Here is a 15239-nt window from a genome sequence, read left to right on the forward strand (position 1 = left end):
TCATTCCCTTGTTTTATGTAGTATAAAATGTTGGAGCAGTTTCATCTTAGTCTCATAAACTGGCTTTTGGAGACTGAATTCATCCAGTTTGGGTGATGCCAACTGGTTGACAGTATGTAGCTGTTTACATCTACTGTTTTTTTAATTATGTTTTTGTTTGAATCCAAGATTTGTCTGTGTAAATGTTTAGGTCGAGGAAATGTACTTATTTTTTGGTTGTGAAAATTAGATTGTTCTTGTTATTGTTTGTGTGAAATGAATTATTTTAATGACTGCTCATCCCCTCTCCAGATGAAGAGCACATCATCTATGTACCTTGTCCGTAGCACGAGATTCGCCTCTAGTCACCTCCCCCCATATGTGGTGGTCCTCCCACCAACTCAGGAAGAGGTTGGCGTTTCTGGGGGCGAATCTCGTGCCTATTGCTGTCCCAGTGGTCTGCATAAAAAACCAATTCTCAAACCAGACATAATTGTGTTTAAGAATGAAATCTATGCTGGTGATAATGAATTGTATCTGTTCTGTTGCTAAATCTTTATCCTGTGTGAGATGGTATTTAATACTTTCTAGCCCTTGCTCATGTTCTATCACTGAATATAATGATGTAACAATGGATGTGGCCATCCAGAGGTCTTGGTCCCATTGGGTATTTTGAAGTTTGTCTAGTATATGTGTGGTGTCTCTTAGAAATGATCTGTTTTTGAACATATGGCTGCAAAAAGGTATCCAAGTATCGTGAGAGGTTTGATGATTTATTGGCCTACCAGGCTTTACAGCATTTTTGTGGATTTTCGGGAGATAGTAAAACACTGGTATAACTGGATGGTTGGTCTGTATGAATTGTAATACTTTTTGTTTCAGGATCCCCATTGTATGTCCTTCATGTAAGTGTTTGTCTAACTCTTGTTTGAATTTAATGGTTGGGTCTTGTTTTAGTCGGGAGTATGTTTTTGTATCCCCCAGAATTCTCTGTGATTCTTCTAGGTCAGTGGTTCTCAACCTCGTCCTCAAGGACGTTTTCCATGTCACCCAGCAGGTGCACTCATTATTCACTGACAGATTTTAAAAGATCCACAGGTGGAGCTAATTATTTCATCTGTGATTCTGGGCCTTATTCTAGTTCACTCTTAGAGGCAAATTCCTTCTCAGATGGACAAAACCATGTGCACTGCAGGGGGGCAGATGTAACAGGTGCAGATAGAATTAGATTTGGGTGAGTTATTTTGTTTCTGTACAGGGAAAATACTGACTGCTTTATTTTTACACTGCAATATAGATCTCACTTTGAAGAAAAACCCCACCCAAATCTAACTCTCTCTGCACATGTTATATCTGCCCCCCTGCAGTGCACATGGTTTTGTCCATTTGAGAAGGAATTTGCCTCTAAAAGTGAACTAGAATAAGGCCCACTGTGTGGAGACCTGGAAAACATGCACTGTTGGGGGGTCCTGAGAACCGGCATTGAGAACCACTGCTCTAGGTAATCGGCTTTATTAAGAATTATAATCCCTCCCCCTTTGTCAACTGGTTTTATTATTATTATTGAGTGATTGTTTTGTAGATCCTGTAATGCTGATATTTCTTTTCTAGTTATTATTCATTCATACACCCTCCCGCCCTCTACGGTCAGCTGACGACTGTCGTCTCTCCTCCACCCTGATCACTGCTTCCCATGCTAGAGTACAGGACTTTGCCCGTGCTGCACCCCTTCAGTGGAACGCACTCCCTCGCTCCATTAGACTCTCCCCGACCTTGCAAAGCTTCAAACGGGCACTGAAAACTCACCTATTCATCAAAGCGTACCCTTCCACTGCATAAACCAGCTGGTTCTCCGACCCCTTGCCTGTTTACATCCTGCTATCTAACCACCACCCACTTGCTTGTACCTCTTGTAATCTGTCTGTCTCCCCTTCCTACTAGATTGTAAGCTCCTCCGAGTAGGGCCCTCTTCCCTCCTGTTGTCAAAGCCCACTTCTCTTCACATTTCACTCACAGCTCTCCTTTACTCCAACACTCAGTGACCATCTTCATACTCATCTCCATCATTGGCCTCAAGCCTCTAGTTGTATGTTGATTGGGTCCTCACTACTTACATTTAAGCTGTAATGTGTATTGAACTGTGGTGCTCTTTATTTGTACTGTATTTTTGTTATTTATTCAATGTTATGCCAAGTTTTGTCTCCCTGTATTGTTCCTTTGTACGGCGCTGCGAAACACTTGTGGCGCCTTATAAATAAAATTATAATAATAATAATAATAGTTAGGTTTCTGTCATGATTGTGTATGTCTAGTTTTTCTAGATCTTTTTCTACCATCTTTGTGAAACTGTCTCCCTGTGCGCCTTTCATGTAGCTGGGGTAGAAGGTCGATGCTGGTTTTTGGTGTGTATGTTTGTATTGGTCCCCATTATCAGTGTTTCTTATTGGTGCTGGCGTTGTATTTGCAAAAAACTTCTTGTTATGTGAGTTTTCCTGTAAAATTATGTAAATCAAGGTACGTCTGGAACTTGTCTCATTGATTGGTAGGAGTGAACTTTAGCCCTTTACATAGTAATTTTGTATGTTCTTTTGTCATGATATGGTTGCTTAAAATGAATATTCCTTTTCCTATTTCCCCCTCCTGTGTCTTACTCTCTTTCTTGCCACCTCCTCCTCTGCACCCTCTTCTAGTCCTCTTATTGTGTTTGTTACATTTCTCCATCTCGTTGCTTTCTTTATTTATGGAGGTGCTGTGTGTTTCACCCCTAAAAAAAGAGGTGCTATGTCGACACATGTCTGGGTGCTTGTTGTCTCACTTGGGGCCTTATTCTAGTTCACTCTTTCTGACAAAATCCTTCTTAGATGGACAAAACCATGTGCACTGCAGGAGGGCAGATGTAAAATGTGCAAAGAGAATTAGATTTGGGTGAGTTATTTTGTTTGTGAGAAGGGTAAATACTGGCTGCTTTTATTTTACACTGCAATATAGATCTCACTTTGAAGTAAAACCCCACCCAAATCTAATTATCTCTGCACAAGTAACATCTGCCCCACCTGCAGTGCACATGGTTTTGTCCATCTAAGAAGGATTTTGTCAGAAAGAGTGAACTAGAATAACCCCCTTGGTGAGGTCTGATGTTGTTTAGATGTTCTTTGGTCAGTGTTTGATTCTAGTTCTGATCCTTTCTCAGATGTACCCTGATGTATTGCGAATTCTGTTTTTAATATTGAGAATCTGATGGTATGTCCCTCTGTTCTGCTTGATTCCCATCCTTGTTCTAGTGAAATCCTAGCTAGATGGTCGTAATGTGCGTTTTCTTCTAACGGTGTTTCTACTTCATGTATTGAAAACGATTGTTCAGATATCGATGTATTCGTTGTCTCATCAGCTAGAATATTGTTTTCTGCTGGGGTCTCTGTTTCTTGTCTTGCTTTGGTATGTAGTGATGTCATATACTGCTGGTATGTAGTGATGTCGTATACTGCTGGTATGTAGTGATGTCATATACAGCTGGTATGCAGTGATGTCATATACTGCTGGTATGTAGTGATGTCGTATACTGCTGGTATGTAGTGATGTCATATACTGCTGGTATGTTAGGTTGGGTCTTTTGTATACTGAACTGCTCGTCAATGTTTTTTTCTCTAAAGTCTTAATTGGTTTCTTCTTGTCTCTGGGTGGTATATTGAATCTGTCCCCAAGGAATTTTTTATTTTTGAAGTTCAATTAGTTGTAATTCTCCTCTAATCAGTCTGTCAGAGGTCAGGTCTGAAAGGGTGATAAATTCTACTATTTTAGGCGTGGCAAAATATCACTGCCGGTGACACCTTACTGACTACCTCAGCGCATGTGCTAAATCAAATCAGTTACTGCCACCAGCCAGAGTACCGTGTGTATGCCAATGCCCAGGGCAAGCACTGACTCTTACATGCACACAAATTTATTAATACATAAAGAAAATGGTAACATGCTCTCGGTCTTGGGTTGGAAAACGCAGAAAACCAGAACTAAGATTTAGATTTTTAATCCAGGTCCAAACTTCAAATCTCATTGTTACAGAAATAAGAAAGGTTACAAGAATATCATAGTTTCTTTCACTGGCTTCCCTTTCCTTTCAGAATCCAATTTAAGCTTCCAACACTTACTCACCCATTCACATCTCTGACCTCATCGCCCTTTACACTCCTGCCCGCCCTCTTCGCTCTGATAATGCACGCAGCCTCTACTGCCCAGGGATTACTTCCTCCCACTCCTACCTCCAAGACTTATCACATGCTGCCCCCTACCTCTGGAATTCTCTACCTCTCACACAGGCTCTAAAGACCCACATCACTTTTTAAAACAACCTGACGGGTCTGCAACCATACACACTGTGGGGAGGATTCGCACAGGCACTGAAGTGTAACATAAGTAAATAATCAAATTTTACCAACATCAAAACCACATTACCGGTAATCCCATGTGGTATCAGGTTGGCGGTGCTTCCAAGGTAGGTTCAGAGCAATAACTGAAAACAACAGTCAGTCGTAGAAAACCAAAGAAGAACAACAGGGGATAAAATGATCAGTGAATTAATTAAAAAAACTTTTATTCAGAAGATAGTTTAAAATAGCGTCATATATTTAGCAATAAAGACAAACATGAAAGACATAATCAATACATATAAATGCAGAAATCCTTATAATGATAGGAAAGGTCTTTGTGATCACATACAATGGTTACACTACGGATTATCACCTATATAACTGTCACCACCGGTAATAAGATGTGAGTCACTACAATAGGTGACATCGGCAAGGAAATGTCAGTTATAACGCATGACACTGAATGAGAACATTCCGTACTCAGCAATAGATACAATATTTAGTATCCATAGGTTCCAGTGAATACATTTATAATATTGCTCAGCACCAGTTAGCATCCTAAAGGCTGACAGATGAGAGATGCAGAGGAACAGAACAGATCTGGCTGTATAGAATACTCCACTGGGAATAGTTCCTGCGCTTCTGCTGTCTGAGAGATTACAGCACCAGGTATTCCCTGGTAGTCTCCTAATCAGGAACTAACCAGGCCAATCACTGCTTAGCCTCTAAGGTGGGAGGAGACTAGGGGACACAGTGAGGTATGGCAGTAATATGATCACCGCAGATGAGAGCATTTGGTCATCAGCAAGTTGGAGTGAAAATGAAAAGAGAACGCTTCTGCTTTTCTGTGCATTGGTGCAGATGGGCCCCTGATACAGAATCGGCATTGCAGGAACACTCACCACCACAGAATGAGACAGCCTTAAGAAAATAGGGAATATATACATATATATCAAAAGTAATGCTGCCCATACACTTATGCTATCGGATTTGATGCAACATCGAAGTGCGATGTCCATCAAACCCGATTGCATCTTGCGGTGTAAAAAGTGCCCCTTTTCAGCACCCGATGTCCATGCCATCTTGAGATGGCACATCAGGTGCTGGCAGAGGACCGCATTGTAGTGTAGTGCTAGCGGGCGTCAGCAGTGGTGGCAAAATTGTTTAAAACACTGGGCAGCCCTCTGATTGGCTAAGCTGTCTCAGCCTATCAGAGGGCTGCCCAGTGTTTTAAATAATTCTGCCACCACCGCTGACTCCCGCTAGCGCTACAATACAATGTTGCCCTCTCCCACACCTCCAGCGCTCCCTTCGGCCCCCTCTCCCCAAGCCACTGAAAGCGTTCTCTCCGCTGCCCCCCCCCCCCCCACCCGTGGATTGCATTTGAGCGATTGCATGTGGTTAAAAACTACATGGGATCGCTCCTGCAATTCAACAGAAATGATGTGCAGCACATACGATCTATCGGTGCAGCGTTCAAAGGCGTGCCCGCGCATCCTGTTTAATGGTCCCATTAAAATGCATACAAACATTTCATCTATCAGCCAGATGTGGTCAAAAGCAAATGATTACATGTAATAACTCACAAGTGTATGGGCAGCATTAGTTCTCACCCTCACAATTGCCTTCTGCTGTCCACCGTCTTATTTAACACATTGAATGGCGAATGAGAGACAAAGTAGAAAATGCTCTGAATCTACAACTAATCCCGGATAAAGAAGCCAATATTCAAACACTGAGATGTCAGCCTCCTGCTTCCCCGGGACAGCTCATATCTGACTATCAAAGGGACACCTGAGCCGAACGCTGAGGAGGACCCCGCAGCGCGATCGTGACACTGTGACAGGCAGGAAGTAGATTCTGATTGGTTGCCCATAGCAACACCACATGTGAAGCAGAATACACATCTTAGTAAATGTCCCCCTTAGACTACTCGTGTATGCACTGACACGAAAAATCCTATAGAGACCGATATTAATAATAAGGTTATATAATGAATATTTAAGATCAAACAGCGCCTGACAATTTGGTATAAGTGAATACATCATATTTATGCCAACATTTCTCCTTTTTACTGTCAGAGTAATGTAACCAGCCTGTATCATTTCCCTTATCTTCCGGGTATTACATTACACCTGTGTGTGGATTTTCTGGTGTCTAACCAGATGATGTTTATATATAAAACATTTCCCGCACTCAGAACATGCATACGGCTTCTCCCCTGTGTGAGTTCTCTGATGAGCACAAAGCGTTTGTTTTTGTGTAAAACATTTCCCACATTCAGAGCATAAAAACTTCTCCCCTGTGTGAATTCTCTGATGTTTAACAAGATCTCCTTTCAGGGCAAAACATTTCTCACACTCAGCACATGGAAACTGCTTCTCCCCTGTGTGGCTTAGCTGATGTCTATTAAGTTTTGATTTATATATAAAACATTTTCCACATTCAGAACAAGGAAACGGCTTCTCCCCTGTGTGAGTTCTCTGATGTGCAACAAGAGCTGATTTATGTGGAAAACATTTCCCACACTCAGAACATGCATACGGCTTCTCCCCTGTGTGAGTTCTCTGATGTAGGACAAGATGTGCTCTCTGTGTATAACATTTCCCACACTCAGAACATGCATACGGCTTCTCCCCTGTGTGAATTCTCTGATGCCTCCCAAGATCTTTTTTTTGTGCAAAATATTTCCCACACTCAGAACATGGAAATGGCTTCTCACCTGTGTGAGTTCTCTGATGTTTAACAAGATCATCTTTCAAAGCAAAACATTTCTCGCACTCGGAACATGAAAATGGCTTCTCACCTGTGTGAGTTCTATGATGTAGGACAAGAGCTGATTTAAGTGTAAAACATTTCTCGCACTCAGAACATGGAAACATCATCTCTCCTGTGTGGGTTCTATGATGCACATTAAGATGCGCTTTCATTTTATAACATTTCCCACACACAGAACACATAAATGGCTTCTCCCCTGTGTGAACTCTCTGATGTGTTATAAGATAAGACTTTACTTTAAAACATTTCCCACACTCAGAGCATGGAAACGGCCTCTCCCCTGTGTGAGTTCTCTGATGTTCAACTAACTTTGACTTACATGGAAAACACTTATCACATTCACAACAGGCAAATACTTTGCGAGATGTACTAGGTGTACCAAATGTGGCATCAGTGGAACATTCCTCATTATCGGTGTCATCAGTGGAACATTCCTCATTATCGGTGGCATCAGTGGAACATTCCTCATTATCGGTGCCATCAGTGGAACATTCCTCATTATCGGTGACATCAGTGGAACATTCCTCATTATCGGTGTCATCAGTGGTACATTCCTCATTATCGGTGTCATCAGTGGAACATTCCTCATTATCGGTGGCATCAGTAGAACATTCCTCACTATCGGCGGGAGCAGGCGATGTATCTGCACTGTGATGGACTGAATGTATAGTTAGAGGAATGCGGTTTTCTCCTGGAGAACTTCCTGTGATGTCATCTTCTATTTTCAAATCTGAAAAACAAAATGGGGTTTATCCATCAGGGTAATTCCTTCTTGGGAATAACAGACGCATGGAAAGAGAGATCTTGTGTTACACTGTGGAGCATTTCCACAGATGAGTCCTTAATTACTGCAGAAGCACCGTATAGCCCTCTGCGTGCCAGGCCCCGTGCCCCACAGCAGCACAGAGTGTCTCTCATCCCAAATGTGCATCTTATTTGGAGAAGTAAAACAGACAGAGGTGGAAGAACGACATTGCTAGTGTACACTGATCTCTGGTGTGTGCGACATTTGTACATCAGTGTGTGACTGAGGCTGAACACATACACAAAGCACCACAATGCAGTGCCAGCAGCGTATATCACACGTTCTGTTGTGCGTCATCTGTGACTGTACGTGTGCGACACCAAGTCACAGCCCAGAGTCTGTAGTGCAATCAGAGGCTTTTCTCTGCACCTGCGATGTGACTAAGATGCCTATTGTAAGGAAACATACGGTGCACTACTCCTCTCGTGGTGTCACCGGGCATCTTGTACCACGTGGTGTATAGATACCCGGGGCATTAGGACCCAACTATGATGTGACTAAGATGCTAAATGTAAGGAAACATATGGGGCACTACTCCTCTCGTGGTGTCACCGGGCATCTCGTACCACGTGGTGTATGGATGCCCGGGGCATGAGGACCCAACTATAATGTGACTAAGATGCTAACTGTAAGGAAACTGGACAATGAGGCAGCAACAGGACAGAGGAGTAGGGTACAGAAGGAGATCACACAGAATGGGGACATCAGGACTGAGCTGGAGAATGGGGCAGGACAGAGGAGTAGGGTACAGAAGGAGATCACACAGAATGGGGACATAAGGACTGAGCTGGACGATGGGGCAGGACAGAGGAGTAGGGTACAGAAGGAGATCACACAGAATGGGGACATCAGGACTGAGCTGGAGAATGGGGCAGGACAGAGGAGAAGGGTACAGAAGGAGATCACACAGAATAGGGGCATCAGGACTGAGCTGGAGAATGGGGCAGGACAGAGGAGTAGGGTACAGAAGGAGATCACACAGAATGGGGACATCAGGACTGAGCTGGAGAATGGGGCAGGACAGAGGAGTAGGGTACAGAAGGAGATCACACAGAATGGGGGCATCAGGACTGAGCTGGAGAATGGGGCAGCGGCAGGACAGAGGAGTAGGGTACAGAAGGAGATCACACAGAATGGGGGCATCAGGACTGAGCTGGAGAATGGGGCAGGACAGAGGAGTAGGGTACAGAAGGAGATCACACAGAATGGGGACATCAGGACTGAGCTGGAGAATGGGGCAGGACAGGGAGTAGGGTACAGAAGGAGATCACACAGAATGGGGCATCAGGACTGAGCTGGAGAATGGGGTAGGACAGAGAATAGGGTACAGAAGGAGATCACACAGAATGGGGACATCAGGACTGAGCTGGAGAATGGGGCAGGACAGAGGAGTAGGGTACAGAAGGAGATCACACAGAATGGGGACATCAGGACTGAGCTGGAGAATGGGGCAGGACAGAGGAGTAGGGTACAGAAGGAGATCACACAGAATGGGGGCATCAGGACTGAGCTGGAGAATGGGGCAGGACAGAGGAGTAGGGTACAGAAGGAGATCACACAGATGGGGGCATCAGGAGTGAGCTGGAGAATGGGGCAGCGGCAGGACAGAGGAGTAGGGTACAGAAGGAGATCACACAGAATGGGGGCATCAGGACTGAGCTGGAGAATGGGGCAGGACAGGGAGTAGGGTACAGAAGGAGATCACACAGAATGGGGACATCAGGACTGAGCTGGAGAATGGGGCAGGACAGAGGAGTAGGGTACAGAAGGAGATCACACAGAATGGGGACATCAGGACTGAGCTGGAGAATGGGGCAGCGGCAGGACAGAGGAGTAGGGTACAGAAGGAGATCACACAGAATGGGGACATCAGGACTGAGCTGGAGAATGGGGCAGCGGCAGGACAGAGGAGTAGGGTACAGAAGGAGATCACACAGAATGGGGACATCAGGACTGAGCTGGAGAATGGGGCAGCGGCAGGACAGAGGAGTAGGGCACAGAAGGAGATCACACAGAATGGGGGCATCAGGACTGAGCTGGAGAATGGGGCAGGACAGAGGAGTAGGGCACAGAAGGAGATCACACAGAATGGGGGCATCAGGACTGAGCTGGAGAATGGGGCAGGACAGAGGAGTAGGGTACAGAAGGAGATCACACAGAATGGGGGCATCAGGACTGAGCTGGAGAATGGGGCAGGACAGAGGAGTAGGGTACAGAAGGAGATCACACAGAATGGGGGCATCAGGACTGAGCTGGAGAATGGGGCAGCGGCAGGACAGAGGAGTAGGGCACAGAAGGAGATCACACAGAATGGGGACATCAGGACTGAGCTGGAGAATGGGGCAGGACAGAGGAGTAGGGTACAGAAGGAGATCACACAGAATGGGGGCATCAGGACTGAGCTGGAGAATGGGGCAGGACAGAGGAGTAGGGTACAGAAGGAGATCACACAGAATGGGGGCATCAGGACTGAGCTGGAGAATGGGGCAGCGGCAGGACAGAGGAGTAGGGTACAGAAGGAGATCACACAGAATGGGGACATCAGGACTGAGCTGGAGAATGGGGCAGCGGCAGGACAGAGGAGTAGGGTACAGAAGGAGATCACACAGAATGGGGACATCAGGACTGAGCTGGAGAATGGGGCAGCGGCAGGACAGAGGAGTAGGGTACAGATGGAGATCACACAGAATGGGGGCATCAGGAGTGAGCTGGAGAATGGGGCAGGACAGAGGAGTGGGGTACAGAACGAGATCACACAGAATGGGGACATCAGGACTGAGCTGGAGAATGGGGCAGCGGCAGGACAGAGGAGTAGGGTACAGAAGGAGATCACACAGAATGGGGCATCAGGACTGAGCTGGAGAATGGGGCAGGACAGAGGAGTAGGGTACAGAAGGAGATCACACAGAATGGGGACATCAGGACTGAGCTGGAGAATGGGGCAGCGGCAGGACAGAGGAGTAGGGTACAGAAGGAGATCACACAGAATGGGGGCATCAGGACTGAGCTGGAGAATGGGGCAGGACAGAGGAGTAGGGTACAGAAGGAGATCACACAGAATGGGGACATCAGGACTGAGCTGGAGAATGGGGCAGGACAGAGGAGTAGGGTACAGAAGGAGATCACACAGAATGGAGACATCAGGACTGAGCTGGAGAATGGGACAGGACAGAGGAGTAGGGTACAGAAGGAGATCACACAGAATGGGGACATCAGGACTGAGCTGGAGAATGGGGCAGCGGCAGGACAGAGGAGTAGGGTACAGAAGGAGATCACACAGAATGGGGACATCAGGACTGAGCTGGAGAATGGGGCAGGACAGAGGAGTAAGGTACAGAAGGAGATCATACAGAATAGGGACATCAGGACTGAGCTGGAGAATGGGGCAGGACAGAGGAGTAGGGTACAGAAGGAGATCACACAGAATGGGGACATCAGGACTGAGCTGGAGAATGGGGCAGGACAGAGGAGTAGGGTACAGAAGGAGATCACACAGAATGGGGACATCAGGACTGAGCTGGAGAATGGGGCAGCGGCAGGACAGAGGAGTAGGGTACAGAAGGAGATCACACAGAATGCTGCTTGGACAATTGGTGAGCATACTCTTCAGTGAGGATTACCTGTGCTATAGTGAAGATCTGGCATGCGGTTTACTTTTAGTAATCTCTGAGGTGTCTGTTCCATGTAAATATATCTGTATGTGATCTCGAGCTTACACTACTTGGGGCTGAAGTCCTGATGGCTGCAGAATACCAGTGAATGACTGCAGATCTGGGAAAGTGGCTGTTATAGGCTGAGGTACTTGGTAGGTGGGGACTGTAAGCTCTAGGACATGGAAGACACCATATAGGAGCCCATACACGCTCCGTTGTGGGCGTACGTTTTGTACTTTAATAGTACACATCGCATCGCATGCCTTGTGCATGCAATGCGATGCAATGAAAAGCTAGTACAAAAAGTTTGTGCAGCACATACTTTTTGTACTGTACAATGAGATGCGCAGGAGCGCGCATCTCAAAGTACAAAATGGAGCCGCCGCATTGCAGCGTGTATGGGCTCCTTAACACAGGGAGATAATGGGCACTATGACAGGTGATACTGCACAGGAGGGAAATTAATCTGCCCTGTTGGTAACGCAGGAGCCAATAATCTTCCATCCCCCGAACATCCCCTCTTCTCCCACTATCTCCATCAGCATTGGTGAAACCGAGATCACCTCCACTGACCAAACGCGATGCCTCGGTGTCATCATTGACTCCTCCCTCTCTTTCACCCCCCACATTCGTGCTCTCACAGTCTTGCCGCTTTCACCTCCGCAACATCTCGCGCATCAGACCATTCCTCTCCACTGACGCGACCAAAATTCTCATTCACTATCTTGTCATCTCCCGCCTTGACTACTGCAACATCCTTCTCTTCGGGCTACCTCTCACCCGCCTCGCACCTCTCCAATCCATTGTTAACGCTGCTGCTAGGCTCATCTTCCTCTCCCGCTGCTCTGCCTCCACCTTCCCCCTCTGGCTATCTCTTCACTGGCTCCCCATTCCTTTCCGAGTTCTCTTTAAACTCCTCACCTTCACCTACAAGGCTCTCTCTCCTCCTCAGCTGCTTCTTACCTCTCTTCACTGATCTCTATCCACACTCCCTCCCGTCCTCTTCGCTCCACCACTGACCTCCGACTGACCTCTCACCTAATCACCTCCTCCCACTCCCGTGTCCAAGACTTCTCTCGCGCTGCCCCCCCTGCACTGGAACAACCTCCCGCCACCCATCAGGCTTTCTGATTTCCTTACCCACTTCTTTTGACTAGCCTATCCCTCCTCCTCCGAACCTCTTTTGATCCTCCTATCCTGCCTCCATTCCTACTTATCCTATTGTTTTTCGTTCGTCCACCCACCTCCTTTTAGTCTGTTAACTCTTATGAGTAGGGTCCTCCTTCCTCACGTACTCACCCTACCTCTTTACCTCACCTGTGCTCCTGTCCTGTTCTTCCCTTCCTCTACTTCATCCTCAGTCTCCTCAACAATTTCAAAACCTACTTCTGAACTGATGCTGATTTTAGTCCTATCAGCTATACCCCTATTTATGCTGCATTTTATCAACGCACCCTGTACGTTACCTTGTAAATTGTTTTTATGTTTGCTATGTACGGCGCTGCGGACACTTTGTGGCGCCTTATAAATAAATAAACTACTTCTACTAATGTCACCGGGTCTCCTCCCATTGACTAATGATGGAATCACTGCGGCAATGTGCCTTGTAGGAGCAGCACCAGGCTGCGGGGAGGCTGTGGGAACAGCTGAGAACATTGGTGTAAGAGGAGATGTTGGCTCCAGCGTTACCCACGGGGCAGATACATTTCCCTCATTAGTCTGAGCTGATAGAAGAGGGTATAGAATAAGATAATACTGTAGAGACTGAACAAGGAGAATATGTGCCTGTGATTAGTACACAGAAGCCTACGCAGCTGCCATGTCTGAGGTTACAGACCTAGTAACCATCACACGTGAGCAGCTGCCCACACAAGATTATACACGGCCACCGGAGCCATTGCAAGGTCCTCAGCAACCACCTCACCATACACGGCACCATCCCAGAAATGGGGAACATCGGCTCCCTGATTCTATGGTCACACAGACTGGCCGCTGCAGTACTGATACTGGCCCGTGTTTCTCTACATATATGGTCACGGCTAATGGACGGAACACACCCTGATAATGACGCTCCTGCCGCCACTTCCTGTTACCTCCCCCAAGCCGTCCCTTCCTGTCATTCACTCTCCGAGTACTCACTGCGGCAGCATCACAGAGTTACCCTCTGTTCTGTACTTAGTGATTATTACTCACCTGTACTGATACCTGCAGGGATTTCCTCCTCCTTACACTGCTGGTCACCCCTCACATCCATCTCTTCTTCTCCCTCTTTATTTTGTTCTTTAATATCGGTCAGTGTTTCACCCTAATTAAATCACAAAATAAAATACATTAATAATGTCTGAATATTACTGACGGGGGGCTGCTAAGAACATATATTACATGCATCTTCACATCTATGTTTATATGTGCTGGCAGTGTATTTGGGATAGGCAGCAGCACTGTGTATATCTCCTGGCCAGCTTGTCCAGCATCAGGAGCCCTGTACCCAGCAGAGGTGTAAGCCAAGGTTACAGGTGCTGATTACCTGGCTGTTGTTCCCAGCAGGCTGCAAAAGCTGCTTAAAATAGGAAATACAGTCCATTACATTCTGTTATAGGTTATAGCTTTTATGATTTAGTACAATCCATGAATGTATATGTGCTACAGGAGGGGTAGCAACAGGAAATGGGACAGGCTAGAACCAGATAGATGACTGAACTGGAATCGGTTAGGTGTGCTGCTGCTGGTTTGTTATTTAGCTGTTGCTAAGCAACCTGGTCTGATTTTTCTCATTAGCTGATTACCTGTCATTAGGGATTCTGACCAGCTGCTCCCTGCTGGTTATATTTCCTGTTTTGTTCCACAGCAGTGGCTTCTCACTGTGCAGTCTGTTGGTTAGTGTTCCAGCCTGAGTTCCCAGCCGTGGGTCTGCTGTCCAGACTCCACGTGCTGCTGCCTTGCCTTAGTTTGCTGTTGGAATTGCTGTCTGCCGCAAGTCCCTGTTTCTGAGTCCAGTAACAGTCCTGTAGGACACAGGCCCTGCAGAACCTAGGAGGTTGAGATAAGTGCACCCCCTTGCCATCATTGTGCCTTACTAGCATTCTGTGAGAGATTCTGTTTAGAGTTTTTTTGTCTCTCTTCCAGGTCAAGTGGCTTCTAAAACACTGTGCGCCTTTGTACTTGTTAATTATTTTGTGTAACATCTTTATGCATTGTTGCATTTACCAGCATTATACTTGTGAGTTACTTTTGTTTAACATCTTCATGCATAGTAGCATTCATTAACACTGCTCGTGTGTATGTTGTTATTTCCTATACCTCCATGCAGAGTGATTTTCCATATTTTGTACACAGAGCAGAGGGGTCATTACTTCTGTGCTTTTACCTTCTGACTAGGCCTGGGTTGTTAGGTCTACACCAACTAGGTTTGGTGGACAAGCACTGGGTCGACATGGGCGAGGTCAACACTGTTTTTTGACCCGAATGTCAAATCAGTCGACATTGACACAGTTTGAAGTACACTGCATAACCCCGCATTGCTCGCAATGCTTTGGGCACACTATTTTATTCTCCCACCACACCCTAGTGGATGGTAGTGCATGAAATACTGCCTGCCGGCACATGTCGGCTCAAAAAACAGTGAAAAACCCCATGTGGACCTTTTGACTGTCAACCTAT

At 46.2% G+C, this 15239-nt stretch overlaps 1 protein-coding gene across 1 annotated transcript in view; it reads right to left on the minus strand.

Annotated features, from left to right (window-relative positions):
* Positions 1-5690: 5690 nt before the first annotated feature.
* Positions 5691-15239, minus strand: part of LOC146007432 (uncharacterized) — a gene marked incomplete at its 5' end in the record, with an annotated part of 35639 nt that continues 26090 nt past the window's right edge. The window contains 2 exon segments of the mRNA XM_083145782.1: positions 5691-7851; positions 13773-13884. Of these exon segments, the coding sequence (XP_083001908.1) occupies positions 6473-7851; positions 13773-13884 (1491 nt within the window).

This window comes from Crinia signifera, chromosome 6, assembly GCF_055691185.1.
Source record: "Crinia signifera chromosome 6, ASM5569118v1, whole genome shotgun sequence".
In the NCBI taxonomy this organism is placed as follows: Eukaryota; Metazoa; Chordata; class Amphibia; order Anura; family Myobatrachidae; genus Crinia; species Crinia signifera.